The sequence below is a fragment of the Podarcis gaigeae genome, assembly GCF_964106915.1.
Source record: "Podarcis gaigeae genome assembly, chromosome: 3".
NCBI classification, from domain to species: Eukaryota; Metazoa; Chordata; class Lepidosauria; order Squamata; family Lacertidae; genus Podarcis; species Podarcis gaigeae.
The window spans coordinates 51,460,866-51,482,094 of NC_139680.1; the positions used below are offsets into that span (position 1 = coordinate 51,460,866).

General features: G+C 40.5%; 1 protein-coding gene and 2 long non-coding RNA genes across 3 annotated transcripts in view; 2 read left to right on the forward strand and 1 right to left on the reverse strand.

Annotated features, from left to right (window-relative positions):
• Positions 1-9,904, reverse strand: part of REV3L (REV3 like, DNA directed polymerase zeta catalytic subunit) — a 59,938-nt gene extending 50,034 nt beyond the window's left edge. Inside the window, exons 1-3 of the mRNA XM_083731021.1 lie at positions 9,352-9,904; positions 1,255-1,444; positions 212-286 (exon numbers count right to left, since the gene is read on the reverse strand). Of these exons, the coding sequence (XP_083587147.1) occupies positions 212-286; positions 1,255-1,444; positions 9,352-9,682 (596 nt within the window). The 5' untranslated portion in view covers positions 9,683-9,904. The remainder of the gene's footprint in view (positions 1-211; positions 287-1,254; positions 1,445-9,351) is intronic.
• A 205-nt stretch (positions 9,905-10,109) lies between these two features.
• On the forward strand, positions 10,110-21,220 carry LOC310841031. The gene is made up of 3 exons (XR_014562272.1): positions 10,110-10,227; positions 14,513-15,423; positions 15,661-21,220. It is a non-coding gene; the product is annotated as an uncharacterized lncRNA (long non-coding RNA).
• On the forward strand, positions 10,238-14,013 carry LOC310841060. Its single transcript, XR_014562311.1, has 2 exons — positions 10,238-10,958; positions 12,074-14,013. It is a non-coding gene; the product is annotated as an uncharacterized lncRNA (long non-coding RNA).
• Positions 21,221-21,229: the final 9 nt, after the last annotated feature.

Consider the following 21,229-nt stretch of genomic DNA (forward strand, 5'->3'; position numbering starts at 1 on the left):
GGAGCAGATATTAAAAGAAGCTGTTTGCATCTGTTTAAGCCAGAAGTTCCCAAACTATGATCCAGGAGCCACCAGTGATCCACAGATTAGAATTAGAAGCAGCAGCTTCTAAATTGTCTTTAAAGGCAGCCGCTGGGAGAATGCAATATTGAAAGGTAACAGGGAAAGTGTTATTTTCTAAAGTAGACACATCATATTTTTATTACATTACCTTTTCACCATAGCAGGATTATAAAGGTAGATCTTCATAAATTGTCTTTCTTTTTCATGGTAACCATAAAAAGGTCTGGAAAACAAATATTGAGTAAGGTGTAAGGTTATTGTTTGTCCCATGATCTGTATGCTGAACAACCCTATTGTAGTAAATGGCAGTTCAGCACTTTAGACCTTCCACTAAGCTCCATATTTGGATATCCTCTATGCATCATAATTATGGCTGTTTGCTAGTCCTACATGAGGGGCATTTTATCATCCAAAATCTATGTAGTAAATGGACCAGAGTGAATCACAGGATTTGAAAGATAAGACTTTGCTTACTAACACAATCCTAGATGGCTTTAAAACAAATCTTTCGCATATGTGTCTCAAACTATCCAGGAAATATTACAAAAGCTTACCAAAAATATAGTATGTTAAAGAATACAGCACAAGTGTACTGGAAACCTATGTAGTCGATATATTTAATTATTTTGTTTAATAAATTTATAGCCCACTTTTTAAAAAAAAATCTTCAGAGAAAGAAAAGTTGGGGTTGAATTAAACTCAGGACATCAAATTTACATGGCATCAAAAGGGGAACTAAACTGGTGAGCGAGTGGGAATTGAAATGACTTACTGGGAGGGGGAAAGTTGTTCTCTTCTGTGTATAAGGATACTAACAAGTATTGTCAACTCAAAGCCTTCGCAGAAGTATTTTTAATACACCTTTCTTCAAGTTACAAGAAGGGAGATTCTTACTAAACATTGGGAAGAACTTTCTGACAATAAGACTTGTTTGAGAGTGCAACATACTCCCCCAGGTGGTTGTAGATTCTCATGGCCATCTGTCATGGATACTTTAGTTGAGAGTCCTGTATTTAAGGAGTTTGGACTAGATGATTCTCAGGATCCCTTTCAATTCTATGATTCTAAATCCTTTATTAACTAACAGTGCTTTATAACCTGAATACCTTATAAGTTTCTTTAAATTTTGTCAACAGCAACTCACGCCCCACAACCCACCAAATTAAAAAGGGATAATAAAGTAATACTTACATTCCATATACTAGTGACACTTTGAATACATGCTGAACAGAAGAGGATGGATTTCCTAAAGCTACATTCAGTGCTCGGTCTATGCTGAATGCCAAATGACGCAGATAATGTTCTGCCAGCTGCCCATAACCATCATATGGCACATACAGGTAAGGAAAAATACCATGTAAATGGAGGCAGGTCTTCTGACCTAGAGGACCAGATACCAATATTTGAGAATCATAAAACTGGAAAATTCCAGAAAGTTGTCAAACCTATTTGTCAAAACAATTAATATGATTCACTAACTTTTAATGGAAATAATAAAAAATCAAATTAATTCTATTGAAAGTAACCTAATAAACATAGATTCATGAGTATATGTGAGATATGAACACCTTAAACAAGGTGGATAGTTCATAGAAACAGGTTTACTGTGTGGCCTGTTTTTCATCAAGTTTGAAGTCTACACAATAGTATTTCTGTTTGTTTCTATGAAATTTCTAACAATGCAAAATTTACAATCCTTCTTATTCATCCTAACAGACCTAGAGCACCAAACAAGGATGTCTACTGTCCCAAATCCTCTTTGCAAACGCAATAGAAGCATTAGTTCAAAAACATAAAGTGGCTCCTGGATTTCAAAGTATAAACACAAATGATATGAAACATCTTACCAATCAGTCTTTTTGCTGATTATATGCTATTAACACTTTGAACTCCGTACTGACATTTTCAGCACTGAAGTCAATTAGACTGCTTCCATAAGGTGGGTGGTTTAAAAATAATTATGCAACGTTCGTTATCTTTTGTATTAATTTATCACTTTTAGTGCAGAAGCACTTGCAAAAATCCATTTCATACTTGACTTTGAAATTCAGCAGCTTTCAATACATTGCTATCATTATAACTAAGATTATTTTACAAATAAGTGATAAACTTTGATCCCTTGTTAAAAGGCTTAAGGAATGAAAAAAAATGTCTGGAAAATATTGTCCTGACTGGGTAGGAATTCAACATGGCATAACTTTGGCCTGAGATTCAAGTGGCACCTTTTCTCAGTCAGGTTGTACTAGGAAACAGAGTAGCAGTTCATTCAATTAGACTGGGCCCTCACTTTCTTTTGCAGGGGAGGGGAACCAAATAATCATTATGCAAGGACTTAATCTTCAAAGTGTTCCTTGCAGCGCTTATGGAAATAGTGCAAAACTCAAAGGCTGGAAACATTTTCTACTTGAAGGTGGTACCAGCAACTAGCCCTGGATGAAAAATTAATTCAGCAATGTAAACTAGTGAAGGAAGAATACAAAAACATGGCTTCTTGGCTATGTGGTCCCTGTTTATTTATGTTAATTCACAAGATGGAGAGATATGGATGCTGCTCTGATTGTTTTGGCAAACCATCTTTGTATGGCTATGGGTGGCATTATTTGGAGTAGACCAATGAAACTAATAGACCTTAGTCATATAAAATACTTTTCAATGGCAGTACTATATATTTTAACTGTATAGGGAAAATACATGAATATAAGTTTATGCATTTTTATGCCATGTTATTTCAAAGGAAAATTACCATATTTTCCTTATTAGTGAGCATTAAAACATTAAATGAAACATACACCTAATTAAAACAAAATTAGCCAGTTCAGAATGACAACAGAGTAGGTCAGGGAATTTCATATACAAAAAGACCTCATACATACATACATACATACATACATACAAAAAATATTGCTCATATACTCAATTTTCCTGTTTAATTCCATAACACTATCACAGATTTTGGAAAAATCCAAAATTGGCACCTGAGAATTCCCTCCCCACTGCAGGAAAAGGTTGCCATGTGCGTGTGTGCCAGCAAGTCTGTTCCTTCCTCCCACAGGACCAACAGATATAATCAGCTCCATGAGAATGAAAATGGGATGGGGGTGGGGTTGTTTCTGTTTGTTTGCTTTACCTTATCTGCAGGTGAGTGGGTGGGAGAACTGTAAAACTGAACAATTCCAAAATTGTACACTGCATTGACAAAAGGCAGTGAATGAATCCAATCAATCAAACTATAACCATTAAGATAAACATGTAAGACATGTTAGCAAAAAAATAGGAATGACCTGAAATCATAAGATTTTAAAGCATTTCCTTGTTGTGGCTGCTACTTGGTATCAAGGGATCCTTTTTTTCCCTAAGTAAACAGCAATTATAGTAGTACTCCCTGTAGGGCTGGGGGTGGGAATATCTGAGGTGCTAACAGTTTTGATTCTCTACTACACTATAATCCAGAGCTTTATATGTATAGCTGAAAACCATGACTGGAGTGAGGAATCAATATTTTTTGGTGCAGTGGCTTGTAGAAACAAAGAGGCAAATAAAAATTCAGCGTAAGATTTGGAGAAGTTTCAGAAAAAATCTTGACCACAGAATCAAGAATCAGGCCATTCACACTGCTTAAACAAGGAGGGAGGGAACCAGAGAGAGGGAATTGACCTCATATATACTACCCAAACTTCGAGTGAAGGCAAGTTAGCAATGTAACAAAAAATAAATAAAACTCCTTTGGCATGTGGCTGCAGTTTGGTAAAAGCAAAGTATAGCATTCTACCAATTTAGTGGTTTTTTTTGCCATGCATAGGATTTATACATAGGCCAAATGACTGATAATAAAATGCAAGCCAAGGATAAAGCAAATACTGACTATAGTACCACTTTCTCAAGAATTTAAAACTACTTTTCTCTACTTGTTTATTTCTTATTATAAATTATGAAACTGGAATACACATTTCCATTACAAGCTAGTTAATCTTTTTTACTTTCTTATTGTATGAAAATAGTATTAAATCAGTAAAAGCAACACCAAGGGCTACTTCAATATTATACAACAGTAAATTTATGTTTACCAGCATGTGTACAAGGGTGGGAGGAGAGACCAGCTGAGGCCAACTTCAGCTCCCTGGAGTATACAGCCATATCATGTGTACAGTGGAAGCATGCATTTGCTGCAAACACTCATTACATTTTTAGATGTACATGTAAAATGCTTTACATACACATGCAAACATATAATTGGTGCAGCAATGTATTTGATGCTCATGTTTCCATTATTTTGTTGTGTCCAATATAACACAGTAATCCTGGAAAGAAAATCTTTTCTCCTACGTAAATGAACACTTCAGCATTTACCTGATTTTTCCAAAATCAATGAAAATTCCAACACAAATATATTTGTTTTTCATTAAAACATGTTTCAAACAGTATATATATATATATATTTTCAACTGGCTTTAAAGTGGGTACCGGGCAAGCATTTCTGAAGAGGGATTCAACAACTGGAGTGCCACTGCCCCAAACGTGCACCCTCCAGCAACCACCAGTTGCATATCATTTGGTGAGGGCACCTGGAAAAGGTCCTTCAGAATCTGGCTAAGTATATATCGGAGGAGATAATTCAGGTCACCTTGCCATAGCTATTTAGAACTTTAAAGGTTAAATCAGCACTTTGAATTATTATTATTAAAATTTCTGTGCCTCCCTGGGAAGAGCATTCCACAAACGGGGAGCCACTGCAGAAAAGGCCTGTTCTCATGTTGATGCCCTACAGACCTCTTGTGGAGGCACATGAAAAAGGGCCTCAGATGATGATTGAATTGGACCTGGAAACAGAGTTGAAGTCAGTGCAAATGAAGATGTACTGGTGTAATTCGGTCATGTTAACCAGTCCCTGTTAAAAACCTTACTGCCTGGTTTGGAGGCACCTGAATTTTTCAGACCATTTTCAATGGCAGTTCCACATATAAGAAAATACAGTAATCCAAGACATGTATTCCCCTTTACTAGCTATTGCACTGGATTAGTCATGGTATATGTGGTACAGTTCTTATCCCCATCTTCCCCTGATACAGTGGATCTTCAAGAAAATAAGTCCCTTTACTTTATTGACCCTGCTGTGCAGGGAGGGCAGCAGCCGATGGAACAAAATTCCCTCTTCACCAGGATTGTTGTTTGTCTCCATACCTCAGAGCAGCTACCAGCAGGCCTTTGCTACCCTTCTCCCTTACCATTCTCACCCTACTGCTACTAGAAGGTGTTTGTTGCTAATGTGTCAAGTGCTATACAGGACATAAAAAAGTTTTATGCTCTTTGCACTATACAGGTGTCTAGACTCTAGACATAGTGAATAGCTTAAGGTCAGATAGAAGTATGCAGACGAGGACAACCAAAATGATCAAGGGTCTGGAAACCAAGCCTTATGAGGAACAGTTGAAGGAGCACAAACATGTTGGAATGCCCTGCCTATTAACTATATTTGCTATAGTCTTTTCATTGTCTACTTAAAACATTTTTGTTTAGGTATGCCTAGCCAGCAAGTAGTTATATGTTTTATATATTTTTAGCTATTGTTGATTTTAATCATCTTCTGAATATTTTTAAATACCTGTTTACACAGTCATACCTTGGATCCCAAACGCCTTGCGAGTCAAATGTTTTGGCTCACGAACACCACAAACGCGGAAGTGAGTGTTCCAGCTTGAGAACGTTCTTTGGAACCCTAATGTCCAACACGGCTTCTGATTGGCTGCAGGAGCTTCCGGAAGCCGCACCTTGGTTTCTGAATGTTTTGGAAGTTGAACAGACTTCTGGAACGAATTCCGTTTGACTTCCAAGGTATGACTGTAATTGTTTTTAGCAATAATTTTAATGTTTTATATTTTGTAAACTACTTTGAGCTTTCTTTGTTATCAACCATCAAGCAGTATATTTATATTTTTTAACAACATATATAAAATAAAATAAAAATCTGAAGTATGGTGGGACCCCTTTTAGTGGATGTGCCTCAGCTTGGAAATATTCTCCCCAGAAAGCTTCACCTAGTGCCCACTTTGATGTCTTTCTTGCAGCAGCCAAAGGCCCTTTTATATTTTAGGCCTTACATTGTTTTTGAGCTAAAATCTTGCTGAAGAATTTGTCTTTGCAAAGAATATACATGTAGTAGGGACATTCAATAGCTATTTGGTATTCTCCTCATTACTCCCCATTAGAGGTTAGCTCATTTTCCTGTTAAATGCAATAAAGTTGTCAAAGGGAAACTTTCCAGTGTCAGTCTGCATACAAAATTAAGAAGCAACCATGATAATACTTATCTCCAGCCTGTTCACATGGTTGGCTGCTCATTTTCTTTGCCATCCAGAGAAAATACAAATGCTCCCCTCCCCAACCAATGAAATGCACAAGATTCAATAATGCAAATAATGTATTTACCAAAATTCAAATTGAGTAGTTCATTTATAAATCCCTTATCCGGCTATGATCACTCTAGTATTATATTATGCAATATATTGATTGCTTCACTGTGAGGTTGCATGCTACATCCCGCAGAAAATTAGTTGCTATGTAGAGGATTCCATAAAGAAACTGGTACTGCAGTTCTTTAAATGACCACTGCCCTAAAACCAGGGAGGGAATTTTTTGTAAGTTGGAAGAGGTGCCCCCCCCCCCGCCATCAGCAATGCCTTACAAAGGCTAGCCAACAGAGACTAGTAAAAAAAAGTTGTGGGTTGATGTATTTGAGGGATTCACTTGTAAGGATACTCTGGTCACTGTTGTCATGTTGGATCTTATGCAAGTCATGGGAACACTAAATTGATGAGGCATGAAACTTTGATAACAATGCACTAGCTGTAGATTTTTAAATCTTCTTCTTTGGTGATCACTCATAGCCGAGTAAGATAGTCTTCCAAAGACAAGGTTACAATAGCACAGCTATATAATACAGGTATACTGAGGCACGGTACAATGACAAAATAGTAACTTGACAATTTTTGTACTGCCAGATATGCAGTCGTCATATGAAAATTCTGTTCAATTTCAGTGAGACTTCCAGTCCATTCTTATGCAGATTTACTGAAAGTAACTTCCATTGAATTCACTTTGAATATTATTTGGCTTATTCCCAAGTAAGATTGTATAGCAGGCAGCTTTAAGGATGTTGAGAAGCGCTGCTCAAATCTTTTTCCATTCTGTAGCTCTCTCAAGGAGAAGTATCAGGCTAATCTTTAAACTTTTTAGAAGTAAAGAACACCTTATTCCACAGGCCATTTAAAAGTGCATACCATGTTATCAAGGAATTTTATTCAATTACTCTTTATGCTACATTGTGCAGGGGGAGGGGCTTTGCCATACAGGGATGGACAATTTTTATCTTGGCTTGTTGTCAGCCCTCACTTGTGGTTGCTTCCCTTCTCTCATGCCCTGTGGCATATGCAGAAAACTCTGGGATAACAGAAAGGTGCTTTCTGGGCATTCCTAGAAGGCACTGAAGTACTGCCCCCCCCCCGCTTTTTGTAAAAGTCCAGTGGGAAGGAAATAAAATATCCTCTCCATCTCACAAGTTGCCCTTGAATTGTAGAGAATTCAGTAGAAAAGGAGGGTGTTTTTTATGTCTTTTGTTGGGCTTACACAGGACATATATTGCTTCTCCTCCCCATTCTCTGCACTGGGTATGCAGGGATGTTCACTGCTGCTGTGGATGGGTGTGTAAAAATTTCCAAAAGTAAACATCATAATTGATCACAGTACTCAGGGCGGGGGAGGGGGGGGTGAGCCACACTTGCTAAACAAGAAGCTACATTTAATGCATAAAAACCATGCTGCTTCCACAGCTTCCTTCATACTTATGAATTATGAAAACAATTACCCAGTTTACATAACACTCAAATATTCTCCCTTCATATAATTAGCCTGAAAACGAATTCAAAAAAAGTAGGTGAAAATAACATGTGACGTATTAACTTCTGCCAATAATATGTAGGATACTAAACACAAGCAAAGAATCGTAGAAAAGCTATTAATGTTTTACACTAGCATATCTTGTCAACCTACTTCCTTGTTATTCATTACAATATTTGGCCTAAGTCTGAACTATTGTGTCATTTTCTTCTGTAAGTCCAGTCTTTCACCATGCAATCAATATCACTGTGTGGTATCATCAATATATACGTGGCCCAGCTGAAACACAAACTGTGTAGTTGTCCAGGTCACTTTATGGCTACCAAAGGTTTATATAACATCAACTAAAACTGGTTTGTTAAAACAGTAATGGGAAATTATTATTATTATTATTAAAACCCAATAACAGTGGTTAGCTTGACTGGTGGAGCAGGAAGATGACAGAGTAGAGAAAAATGAAAAGAACAGAATGTAGTATATATGGATATTAACAAGGAATTTTGAAAGGAAAACCAGTTTTAGAAATTTTCTGAGGGATTAGAATAGTACTCCTGCAGTGGAGACAACAGCTCTTGTTTACCAACCCAGCGAATTTATGAAGTTTGCAGACTGACAATTTAAAGGCCATGGATTGAAAATGTCCCTGTTATGGATGCTTAATGAAACCTTCATGAAATAAGAACATGCTCAGGAACTTCCTACATGTGGTGTGGAAATTCTACAGCTGAGGAGGTTATGCTTTAAAACAGACAACAATAAAAACCCTCCCAAGATGAGTTGTTGCTCAGCACTGCCACTAGTATGAAATAGCCCTGTTTATACAGCTGCCTTTCATTACGGCTTATAATATTTGTAATACACGGGGGCGGGAGGGGAGCGTATCCATCCACTTCCAGCAGCACAAGCACAGGATACACTGGCAGTGCACCCGAGGCACACCAGCAGCAAGCAGAGCGCCCTCCACCCTCCGACCACCTCCCATCTGTGCAACTGTCAGGGGTCAGCGGCGCGGTCCCTACAAGGGAAGGAGGCGCTCTCCCGGCGTTGCCTGCGTGCCATAGCGAACACAATAATATACAGACACACCGCGGCGGGGGCTGCTTGCCGCCGCCGCCACCAGGCGGGGCCCCGGCCATGGGCGACTTCACTCAACCGCAGCGGCCAAAGGGGTGGCGGCGGCGGCGGCGGCAGGTAGGTGAGGCACCCGCTGCAGCGCGCCAACACCGCAGGGAGGAAAGGCAGCGCCTGTCACTCAGCCAGTCACAAAAAGGAGAGGCAGCCCCGAGAAAAGGGCTGCTGCGCTCGCAGGATTCCCGAGCCGCGAATGGTTTCTCAATGGGGCGGAGGAGGGGGAACCTGCTGCACCCCCGACTGGGCGGTTCTCTCTCTCTCTCTTACCTGCCGGGGTGGCTCCGAAGACTCTCACGACGGGCACCTTCTTGACGGGCGCCTCTCTGAAGTGGGACTGGCAGGGGTCCAGGCCGGGCAGAGGGCTGCTCATGTAGTAGTCGGCGGTCACGACCCTCACTGAGAACATGTTCGCCACTGCGGGGGGAGGCGCCCCTGAGGGCGACCGTTGGGCGCACCGCGAGGCTGGGGTGCACCGCCCCCCCACCCCGCACTTACGCCTCCTCAGGAGGCGGCGGCGGCTGCTGCTGCCACCCCGCCGCAGCTCGAGCGCAGCCCCCTCCCTCTCACCCGCCCGCCGCGCGCGCTTCCTCGTGCGCATGGACGAGCGGGCGGAGCACTCATGGGGGGGGAGGAGGGGCCAGACGTGTGTGCGCGCGCGCACGCTCCAGCCCTCAGGCGACAGCAGCGGCGGCGGCAAGCCCGGGCAAAGCTCGCCCCAGCCAAGCCGATTGTGTACACCTCACATGGTCAGAAGCCGCCCTCCCTCCCCACTGGAGCTCCTCAGCAGTAGTTCCTTGGCTGCAGCTGTTGTTGCCATGATGATGATGTCACGGACCCAACCACCGCCGTTGGGTGACGGAAGGGGTGTGTTGGCGGTGTCGACCCAGAAGCGCAGGAAGGGCGGGCTGTTGCTTTCTTTCTCCCTCCCACCTCCAGCTTTAGCGCGAGAGTTTGGTTTCTACTTAGTGTGAGGAGGCATCGGTGGCTCGGCTTTCGGCCGGGCTGGCCTGGGTGGGAATGAGAGAAGCCTGGGGAATGCCGAATCGCGGATGGGCGGGGCAGCTTCGGGGCTTGGATGGGGGCTGCTCGTGATCAGGGTCCATGTTTGGCCGCCATTTCGGAAACGTTTGTCTGTAGGAAAAGGTGAGTCTTTGGGGCGCTTCAGAGGACAAGAGGGGTGATGAAAAGGGAATCTCTGGTGCCGGTAACATTTATAGAGCGCAGACATAAATGGGGTGGGGGGCGAAGAGAAAGGCCCTTCTATGGTAACGTCTCCTCTGCGCGCGCGCTTCTCGCGCGGGGGGGGCGGTGCAGAAGAGAGAAAGATGAATGAAGCGCGGGACTCTGCTTATAAAAGGGCGGTTGCCGCTGCGCGTGTTTCCGATTGGGCGGGGCGGGGCTACTCTCGTGCTCTGCGGAAGTGGAAACCGCCGTGCTCTTCCCTTTGCCCCGCCCGTTGCCGCAGGTGAGCAGATCAGAGCTGCTTTCGCAGGAGCCCCCGTATGAAGGCTAAAGCCGGGCGCTGTTGAGCAAAGGGCCTCGCTCCTACTATTGCGTAGCGATGTGTTTTACACACACACACAGCCCTCACCCTCAAGCTTGGGGATGTATATGTCGGTCAAAACTTGAAATACCTGGAACGTCATGTCTGAAACCTGTTGTACTCTGATCCCCCTCCTGCCCTTCCTTTGAGACGAAACTTTGGGACTCTAGCCATTAGTCAAACCTGAAAGCCGGAATAGAATGTATTAATCATTCCCCCTCCATCCAGATAACTCAGTGTTCAGTGGAGTGAATGACAAATGGAAAGCGTTGCTTCACTTGGCCAGTTAATAATGTTAACCCTTCTGTTTCTCCAGTCACATAATATAGTGGTACCTTGGGTTACATACGCTTCAGGTTACAGACTCCGCTAACCCAGAAATATTACCTTGGGTTAAGAACTTTGCTTCAGGATGAGAACAGAAATCATGCTCCAGCGACAGCAGGAGGCCCCATTAGCTAAAGTGGTGCTTCAGGTTAAGAAAAGTTTCAGGTTAAGAATGGACCTCCGGAATGAATTGCCGTAAGTTCTTAACCCGAGATACCACTGTAATCAGTTTGTCTGGAAACCAGCAATATCTGTCAGGTTGTGTTTATAGTCTACTTTCCCTTCCAGCACAGACCTCAGAAATGACCCGAGCTTAACCAAAGGAGAGCAACACTATAAGGATACAAGCACCACATCTTATGTGTTTCTGCAGTTTAGGTTATGCTGCAAGTATATTAAAACGAACGCTTTATCTAGTAAAGTTAATAGTGCTAAATTATTTGACACCAATAGGCCAGTCTGTTGTGCACAATTTGAAGCTTACTGCTTTGCAAGCTTAAGTTGCTGCACTGCTTTGGACATTATAGAGGTTTATAACATAGGTAATGTAAAGAACGTGGATTGTGTACTTGTTCCCTTTCATATTTGTGGTCCTTCAGTGAAAGAGATTCAAGTCACAAAGTATTTCTCCCACATGTATAAATAACTTAGGAAGATGTAGGGATAGCCACTACAGTGGTACCTTGGGTTAAGTACTTAATTCGTTCCGGAGGTCCGTACTTAACCTGAAACTGTTCTTAACCTGAAGGACCACTTTAGCTAATGGGGCCTCCAACTGCCGCTGTGCCGCCGGAGCACGATTTCTGTTCTCATCCTGAAGCAAAGTTCTTAACCCGAGGTAGTATTTCTGAGTTAGCGGAGTCTGTAACCTGAAGCGTATGTAACCCGAGGTACCACTGTATTTGATGGTTTTAAAAGGGGATAGGAACAATTTACAGAGACCAGGTCTATCAATAGCTATTAATCATACTGACTATGTGAAGCCTTCAGATTATGCTTGAATGAGTTGTGGCCCTTTTGATTTCCTTGAGCTATTTTGCCAGCCACTAATCGATGGACAAGCACACTTACCTACTGTTACCACATGCTTAGTTTTGTTGGTGGCCTTTTGGTCATTAGTGTGCCACATAGATAAGCCAACTGTGGGCTCTTGTGGTTTGCACTGATATAATAGACCTGCCAAACCTAGTAGGGGTTCTCAGCAGTGCAGTAGCATCAGTTAGGCCCATTTATTGGACTATGCTACTGGTCACCCGAGATAAGAAGCACACACACAAAATTCACTGTTAATATGATCAGATATGTATGTATCAGATGCTTATAACTCATGAGTTATGCTGGGTTGGTAGGACATGTGACCAAGCTGAACAGTTTCACATAATGGGTAAGTGTCCCTGCGGAATGCCTCTTTTTCAGGACTTAGGCCAACCTCAAATCAGATTTCTCTAACAGGAATCTAAGAGTAGAAATTCAGGGGATAGTAAGCATAAAATGGTTGCTAAATTTCTGCTGGTTTTTTGTATACTGGCTTACATTGTACCAGTTATAATCTTCCCATCTGAAGAAGAGTCATGGTTCAGTGGTATAGTGGAAAGAAAAGAGGGAAACAAATTGCTGCTTGTGGGGGAAGGGTTCCTTCTTAAGCAGTGCAGACTTTGGAAATGTTCCATGAAAGTTTTCTAAATGTTCCAAGCCATTGCTATAAAGAGGAATGTGGAGGGAAGAAATTCCAGGAACAGACCTTGTTGATAGGCATACTTTGCTGTCTTGACTTTTTCTTGAGAAGCTCTCTGCAGGTTAAGTAAGGCATGCAACAAAACATTATTCAGTTCCCCCACCCACCCACAAATAAGTTCAGTATTTCAACAGTAAAAAATCCACCAAAATATTAAATCAATTCATCTGCAGTGTTTGCTGCAGCTGTGAATCACAGGTTGGATGGTGAGGTTAGAAAGCAGAAAGTGTACAATTAATGGCAATATCAGCTTAGGAGAAAGTGACAAGAAGAGCTGAGAATGGAGAGGGTTTTATTTTTCAGCTGCTCTTGGCTGGTTTCCCAGTTGCTTGAAGAGCAATATGAGTGGGGCAAGCCAACCAACAACCATGAAACCATGGTTAGAAAACTGTCTGGGTCAAACCATGGCTTTTTTGTTAACAGACCATAGTAAAGTGCTTGACTGAAGTCACATGTAATACTAAACTGTGATTTGATACGATGTGCAAACCAGGTCAAGAGTTGATATTGAGTTAGGTGGACCAGTGGTCTGACTCTGTGTACATCAGTTTCCTAAGAGATAACTAAGGGTCAGTTCTGAAAATATAGGGGAATTTTCCCTCCTTTTTTGCCCAGTACAGATAACCTGTGACTTATGTTCATTTAACACATGCAAGTTCAACTTTACACATTTGGCTGAAAAAATTTAAGGGGGAATAGGTGTCCAGCAATCCTACCCACCACTGCACTCATTTTGAGAGAGTGTTCAGAGGGGGCAGTTGGAGAGTGTGAGCAACCTTGCAGACAGTGTGGAGGGGAAAAGTGTGAGCTGCTTTTGGAGAGTGTGCAGAGGTGCAGGGAGAGACCAATTGTCTGTTTCTGTATTTATCTTTTTGAACAGATGTGTTCAAATCCTGTTTAGAGCTGAAACACATTGTCTGGTAAATTGTCACACAAATTATTTTAATGTTTAAAAAATCATTGTCGACATACATTCGTAGAATGTGCACAAACACTTATTATGAACATTGTTGAAGCTTGTTAGCCACTGTTAAAATAGAAATTTCATAGGGAAAAGAAGATACTTACCATATTATACAATATCCAAAGGCCCTAATCAGATTTCGTGTTGAAATGAGGAATTTCTGCCCTTTGCCCTTCAGAACTTCTGACATCTGTTGCTAAGCAACATTTACATTCCTCAGTAATCAGCTACAAATTTGAATAAATAACTAGTACCAAAGAAAATTAAGCAGCTCTGCCTAAATGCATGTATTGAGTCATTTCTTAGGCACCTATCGGTCCCAAATGCCCTTCTGAGTTGTACATAGTATTAAAAACAAAATAGCATGACACTAAAAAACTTGGGTAAAAAGTTAAAAACAAACCATAACTCCACAAAGCAACAATGGTGCAAATAAATTACACCATTACACAAAATTAATTTAGTTAAAATCAATCTAGCTAAATTTTTAAATATAATGAAACTGGAATCAACAGAACATTATTTTGTGAGGAATCATTTTCCCCCTGTCTGCAAAAAGTAAAGATGACAGGGATAGCATTAATTTCTCAATATTAACTGATAAGCCAAAGTCAGCAAAGTTTGAAACAAATGTGATAGATGGACCCTGTTCTGTTAATTTCTATCAGATTTTATTAAGTTTAAAAATAAAATTTAAAATGTGTGTATGTGTGTATATAGTAGTGCAATCTTTTTCATATAAAGTTACTGCCTTCACTTTGTTTATGAAATAAATGCTCTTTTAATGGATTTTTAAAAGTAAAGTTAAAAAATAGGGATGCAAAGAAGTAAAAATGATATTTCTTTCCAATGTTTTCAGGTCTGGGTTCATCGTTCTCATCAAATATACTAGTGAGGCTCCTTCCAAGGAATCACAGGACCATTTAAAGGAAGAGAGAAGCATGTCAAAGAACGAAAGTAGTTTTTTCCACCAACTATTTAACATTCATTTTTCTTATATAGACTCATCTGAATTAGTAGCTTTGAGTGTACTGGTAGAGTGTGCTTCATAGAAAATGAAGCATGTATCTGTGAAAGGTACTCGAAGCAATAAAATTTCAAGTTATGGTTAAGTCTTGTGGATTGTTGTGTAAGATTGATGCTTAATTATCTATGGTTTGTGCTTATGGAAAGGAATAATAATATTAGTTTTGAAAAGACCACCAGGAATGCAGACAACAATTTTGCTGTTTTGATAACGGGCTCTGTAACGGCTCTATTGTGTGTGTGTGAACATTTAACAACTAGAGCTTGATTGGGGGTTCTGATTAAGTTCAGTTTTGTGATGGTACATTTAATGTCTATTAGTGGTAGCAGCAGCAGAACTACCGGCATTTTTCCCCCCAGGCCCTGCATGCTAATATGTTCTGTTACTCCCCATTCATAGTAAGTCTAACAGCTGGAATTGGTTTGCATTCAGTGACTTGGGATGCAGTACATAATAGTTGTGAACTCCATGTCACAACAGTGTAGAAAGTGACATTTGGAATAGAGAAATAGCAGAATTTGTGAAAAACAGTGGACAAACAAAATTTTAGCTACTGCTAGTTTTTTCTAGTATGAAGTATTTGATTGTTTTGCAGGTCCTGACAACACATAATTTCTGCTGCAGCTCTGTTTGCTGGTGGAAAATGTATGAAAGGATTTTTTTAAAAAAACAATCTGTGTTATGTCCAGCAACCCTGAGCATGGAAAAGCTGTCAACCTTGAATATTTCAGTTGTTTCAACAAGTAAAATACAGTGGTATCTCTAGATATGAACGGGATCCGTTCTGGAGCCCCGTTCGCATCTAGAGGTAAACGTAACTAGTGACGGCACATCTGTGCACGCACGCGTTGCTTTTTGCCGCTTCTGCGCATGCACGTGACATCATTTTGAGCGTCTGCGCAAGCAGCGAAACCTGTTACTTCCGGGTTGCCGAGGAGCGCAACTCGAACACGCTCAACTCGAAGTGTATTTAACCCGAGGTATGACTGTATTTAATAAATGAGGTCAGTTTTTTCTAGTGAAAACATGACAAAATTCTGTTTTATTTATTGAATTAAATAAATGAACAGTTACTTGTGTTTTCAGCTGCTTTGAATGCTGAGGACCTTGCATGATCCCACATTGCTGTGGAATCTGCAGGAACAGATCATCTCAGTCTAAGCAGACATTGTGATGAGTTCTTATCTTTCTGTTCTTAGTACTTTTGCCTCAAGCCTGCAATGGCTTTCTTGAAACTGGCATCACAGTGCAGATTCACATTTCATTTACTGCTCATTTTCAGCTTTTGCAAAATGGTTCTCACATTCTCTCATATGTTTTATTAGGTTGTTTTTCTTATATCTTAATTTTCCTAGTTGCATCTTTTCTCGTTAGCTCTTGCTTACGTTTTAAGCGAAAGTAGGATCCCTTTCTTATAGTGTACTGTTGCAAAATAACTGTTAGCTTTTTCAAATCACTCAACTTGTAGGACTTCAGATTACAGTAAATGGGAAATATGCAAGATCAGTGCTCTGAATACAGGGCTGTAAATGATAAAATTATGCCTAGTGTGAGTTTCAGTAGCATCCCTCAAATTGTGCTGTTTATTCTGCAGTTAACTGTTAATCTTTGTTATGTTCTAACGTAAGCATATGTTATATTTATCTTGAGGGTAACATTTAAAATGCTACAGAGAATGCTGATGTGCCTTTCCATATATTCTGATTGAATAAATAGCAAACCACAATACCCTTTTAATATATTTATTACATTTTTGAGCTACATTTAAAATTCAGTAGAAGAAAACAGAATTGTTTATTAATATGTGATTGGAAAATGGATTTATCTGTTCTTTCATTTGTCATGTTAGATCAGGTGTGTGGAACCTTTTGTCCTCCAGATGTTCCTGAACTACAACTCCCATTAGCATCAGCTAGCCAGGAATGATGGAAGTTTTAGTTCAGCAGCATCTGGAGGACCAAATGTTCTGCACTCTTGGAATATGTAGTATGCATTTATTGTTTAGTTTTGATTTGTATTTGTGGCAAGGCTATATCATTGTAATTGTTTGATTTCCTTTTTATGCATGCTTTTGATATTTAACAAAATGAATACTTGTAAAAAAATGTTACAATTAATGTTATACTCAACCATATCTTACTGACTCCACAATATTTATATAAGTATTTCTTTACAGAATGAAATATAATTTCTTGAAGTATGAAACCCTAGCATCTCAAACTAAACAGAGAGCTAAGATCATTTCAGTTCTGCTAATGAGCAAACAAGAACATGGCTTCTCAGTTAACAGGCCAAATGCAAATCCATTCCTCTCTGCTTGTATGTCCTCACTTGAACTTGATCCTCACAGATCTGTAAACGATTATAACTCTTGCTATAACTAGACCAATATGAGTGACTATTTTTAGAACAGACTCCTTATTTAGCCCACATAGAACAGAAAGGATTGTTTTCCACAGCTCAGTGAAAAAAGTATAGCTTTTCCAAATGTAACATTAAACATTGTATAACTTCTGCAAAAGTAGAGCCTTACTTCATGAAGCCATGGTGTAATTAATTCCAGATGTGATTCTGTACTTCTTTGGAACCATACCAGGGCAAAATCTGGCCCTCAGCTAGTTAGCTACTTATATGCAGTCAAAAAAACAAAACAAAAACACAATTAACTGCACAATCTTGCACATGACTACTCAGGAGTAAGCCGCATTGAGTTTAATAGGACTTATTCCCACATGAATAGGCATAGAATGGCAGCCTAAGAGAAGTATTGTAGTGCTAGAAATAATACTTAATAAGCAACTAGGTCTCTAACTTCATATGTGGATTTCTAAAACAAAGGAACACAAGCTATTTTATCACCAGATCAGACTATTTGTCCATCCTTGCCCATTGTCTGCTTTGTAAATGACTATTCTGTGTCTGAGGGCACTTCCAAATTTACTATTTCCAGGTCAGATTCTGTCACATACTGGCAAATTCAGGTTGCTCAGTCATAGTTGTGCAACAAACTTGCTTCCTCAAAAGATCACACTTCTTGTGATAAGGAAAGTGATTGGTAATGCACTAGAAAGTGTGAGATAACACCGCTTTGATGCAATGTCATCTAACCACCTCACAAACAAATCAGAATGAATGCTCCTTCAATAGCCAAATGTCATCTAATTTCTCTGGGGGGAAATTAAGAATGCTCAATAAATGGGTCACCTGGGGGGGACCTGAGGTAATCTTTCACATCACTTGCTATTGGAGATAACAGGAACCAGAGTTAAATGTCAGTAATGTTATTTCCTCAGCTTTGGTCAGTGATTTAAAGCAGAGCTATGTGTTGTTCAACTGTGGTATCTTATTTTATACTTCAGATTATGTTATTGAGTAAAACAGTTTTTTCACAACATGGGGGGGGGAGGATATGCTCCCCTAAAGGCCACCCCCTATGTGGCAGTAATACTTTCATACATTGGAACTAGCAGGTGAACAGCAAATTGCGATTTGTTCATTTTCTTAAGTTGTGGTATATGTTGTGTAATAGACTTGATAGGATTTGGTGAGGCCAAGGTTTTAGAATTTAGATGGGGAGTACATTATCTTTTTTGTGCATCTTCATTCTGGTTGAGAAAAGGAAGCATTCTCCAAATGACTTTGGCTCTCTGTGATCAGCTTGTTATGCATCCAGTGATGCCTGTGAGATTTAGTGTTTTATCTGCTAGGATTTCCACTGGCAACTGAGAAAACTCATTATGCACATTTATCACATGATCCACTTCATTAGACAAATAGATCTGGGAGAATAAGCTCTCCTCCTAGAAGACTCTTCAGAGGCTCCCACACAAACTGTTTACTGATGGATAGGCTTCTTTGGTCAGAAAACAATGCATTTCTTTGTAGTGAAGTGAATGATTCAGGAAGTTCATTCTCCCCTATCCTTATTCAGAAGCTCAGAGAGGAAGCACGGAAAGGAACATAGTCTCAATGAAGCTACAGAGAACCTTTAGTAATAAAGTGTAAATCAATGCACAGTTAGCTGTCAGCTAAAGCCTTCACATTTGTACTGTGTACAATGTACTGTGTACCATGTACAGTACGTTGTATTGCATGGACACTGTGTCCATGTGTTAGCTGGGCTTGATAAAAATGTGTTTCTTACATGCCTAGACATGAGCCCATTCACATTATTATTAGTGGGAATGGTGTAGCAACTAAAACAGTTAAACTGATTTATATGCAATATTATGTTTGGGCACTGTTTGTGAAATTAACTTTGATTTTGATACATTTAGAGAATTTAGGAACATAGGACACTATGGAGTCAGTCCATTGGCATATTTAGCTCAGTACTGTCTACACTGATAGAAACCAGCTTTCCAGAGTTTCGTGACAGGAGTCTTTCCTAGCCCTAGATGTAGATACAAAGCAGGAGCTTCACCTCTGAGCAACAGTCCTTTTATGAGCTTCCCTTCTGCTGGGAGGCCCTTATCTGTGCTGATAAACTAAGCTGTATAGCTGCTGCTTGACTGTACAAATATTATTTTAATGGAACAGGTGTGGCTATGCTGAAATTCATGAGCTTTGTGCGTTTAAAAAAAAAGTGCAATGAAGGACTAGAAATCAATTAAAAGGCTTTTAGGACACAAGCACACTGAGGAACTTGTCTGCTTCTTCCGCTCTTCCTTTTCAGATAAAGGGAAGCTCGCCAAAGCAACTGGCAAGGACCCTTTTCAGGATTCAGCAGCATCCTACATTCATTGTACATTATTGGAGCTGTGGGCATAAATAGAAGCATTTCTGAAGCCTGATTACATAAGGCCTGAAATATAAGCTCATTGCCCTCCTTTTCTATCTAAATACAAGTGGCAGCACTACACTATAGGGACCCCAAGGTAAGGGTTACCTATTTTTCTGATCCAGGTCTCTAAACAGCAGAACAAAACAACCCAAGGCCAATTCATGATTAGGACAAGGAACAATATTTAAATAAACAAATACCCTTTGCCTGATTATCAGAAAGAACACAAACAGAGCTGCTTTAGTAAGCCCTGCCCACTGGCGTTTCTTTGAGTACGTGACTGTTTTCTTTCAAATCTAAGTCAAACCTACTCTGTCCCTTCAGTGATAGGATAGCTCCAAGAGGCTAGTTTCTGCCTGTTGCCATGGTAAACTTGTTGTACAAGGATATGCAGCTTTGTTTCTTTAAAAATCCAGGTATTCACCCAAGCTTCATTAATGTGGACAAGTGATAAATTATAGTAATTATCTTTCCCTTTCAGCAGCCTGTCTCGCTTGTGTGTCACAGAGCTACAAACTATTTCTCCCTTTGAACTTTACAGAGGTTAGTAGCAGTCATTCCTGATTCCTGCTGCACCCCCAGCCCTGGTAACTTGAGATAAGGGATGCTAGGCCTTTAACAACAGGCCTTTTCAATTAAACAACTCTTTTGGGCAAAGCTCTCTTGTTTATCTTGCTGCGCATGTAGTAATAGGTTTTGGCTTTCTTGTTTAAATGGTGCCAAACAGAACCTAAAAGCGAGGGAGTAATTTTGTGTGCGTTTGCTAATGGAAGCTTCTCTTATTGGGCTAGCAGCAACTTGAGAGACAAGGTGTGAACAATAGCAAGTGGGGAGGGGCTGCTGTGGTTAACACACACCCTCCTATTTGCCACAATTCTCCTAACCCCATCCTGCACAGTTGCTGTTGTTAAGAGTAAAAACAGGCATGTTAAGTGCATTTAACCTCACATTTGTTTTGGCTCTTCAGAGTGGCAAATGGGCAGTTCTTGGGACGGTCATTGGCATGCACACGGGGTACACCCAGACACATCCTAATGTTTCAAAAAGACAAGGATCATAGTGAGGAGGAGAGTATGGAGCAGCAACCCGGCTCTGTCAGTTGCCATAACCTGTGGGAAAGTGGCGGAGGGAGGAGAGACAAAAGCAGGAGAAAGGAGGAGGAAAACAGACAGAGAGAGAGATACAAGCAGAATAACAAGGCTAGAATGGATCTGCAGCTTCTGCCTGTGTCTGTCTCTGGAAGTGGCAGTGGTAGTGGGGTGATTGGCTCCTCCTGTACTGCTGCCACTGGAGCCAATCACCCCACTGCCGTTTCCAGAGTCAAATGCAGGCAGAAGCTGCAGATCCATTCCAGCCCTTTCCTTCTGCCTGCATCTCTGTCTTGTGGCTTTGTCCAAGCTCCGCTCACCACATTTTGTAGAGAGAAATCTGTTGGAGTGAGGGGCTGCTTTTGTGGCATGCAAGCAAGGAGATGGAGGAGGATTCATCCTGCCCTTTGCTTCGTCAGTTAATTGCAGTAATGTGATTGAGCAATTTAAGTCCATAACACCTGGTGAGAGATCGTCTCATTATTTAGGACAGAAAGAAAGACGCCATATGTTTTGGCTGGTTTAGGTTAGCTCCTTATCTGGTTAAAGATAAAAACCATGAACATGGACTGTTTGTATATGCCTGTTTATCTACAGGAAAAAAAATGTATTTTGTGTCTCATTTTTTAAGTTTGCATTTTTAAAATAAAGTTTAGTTAATTTTTAAAATCGTTTCAG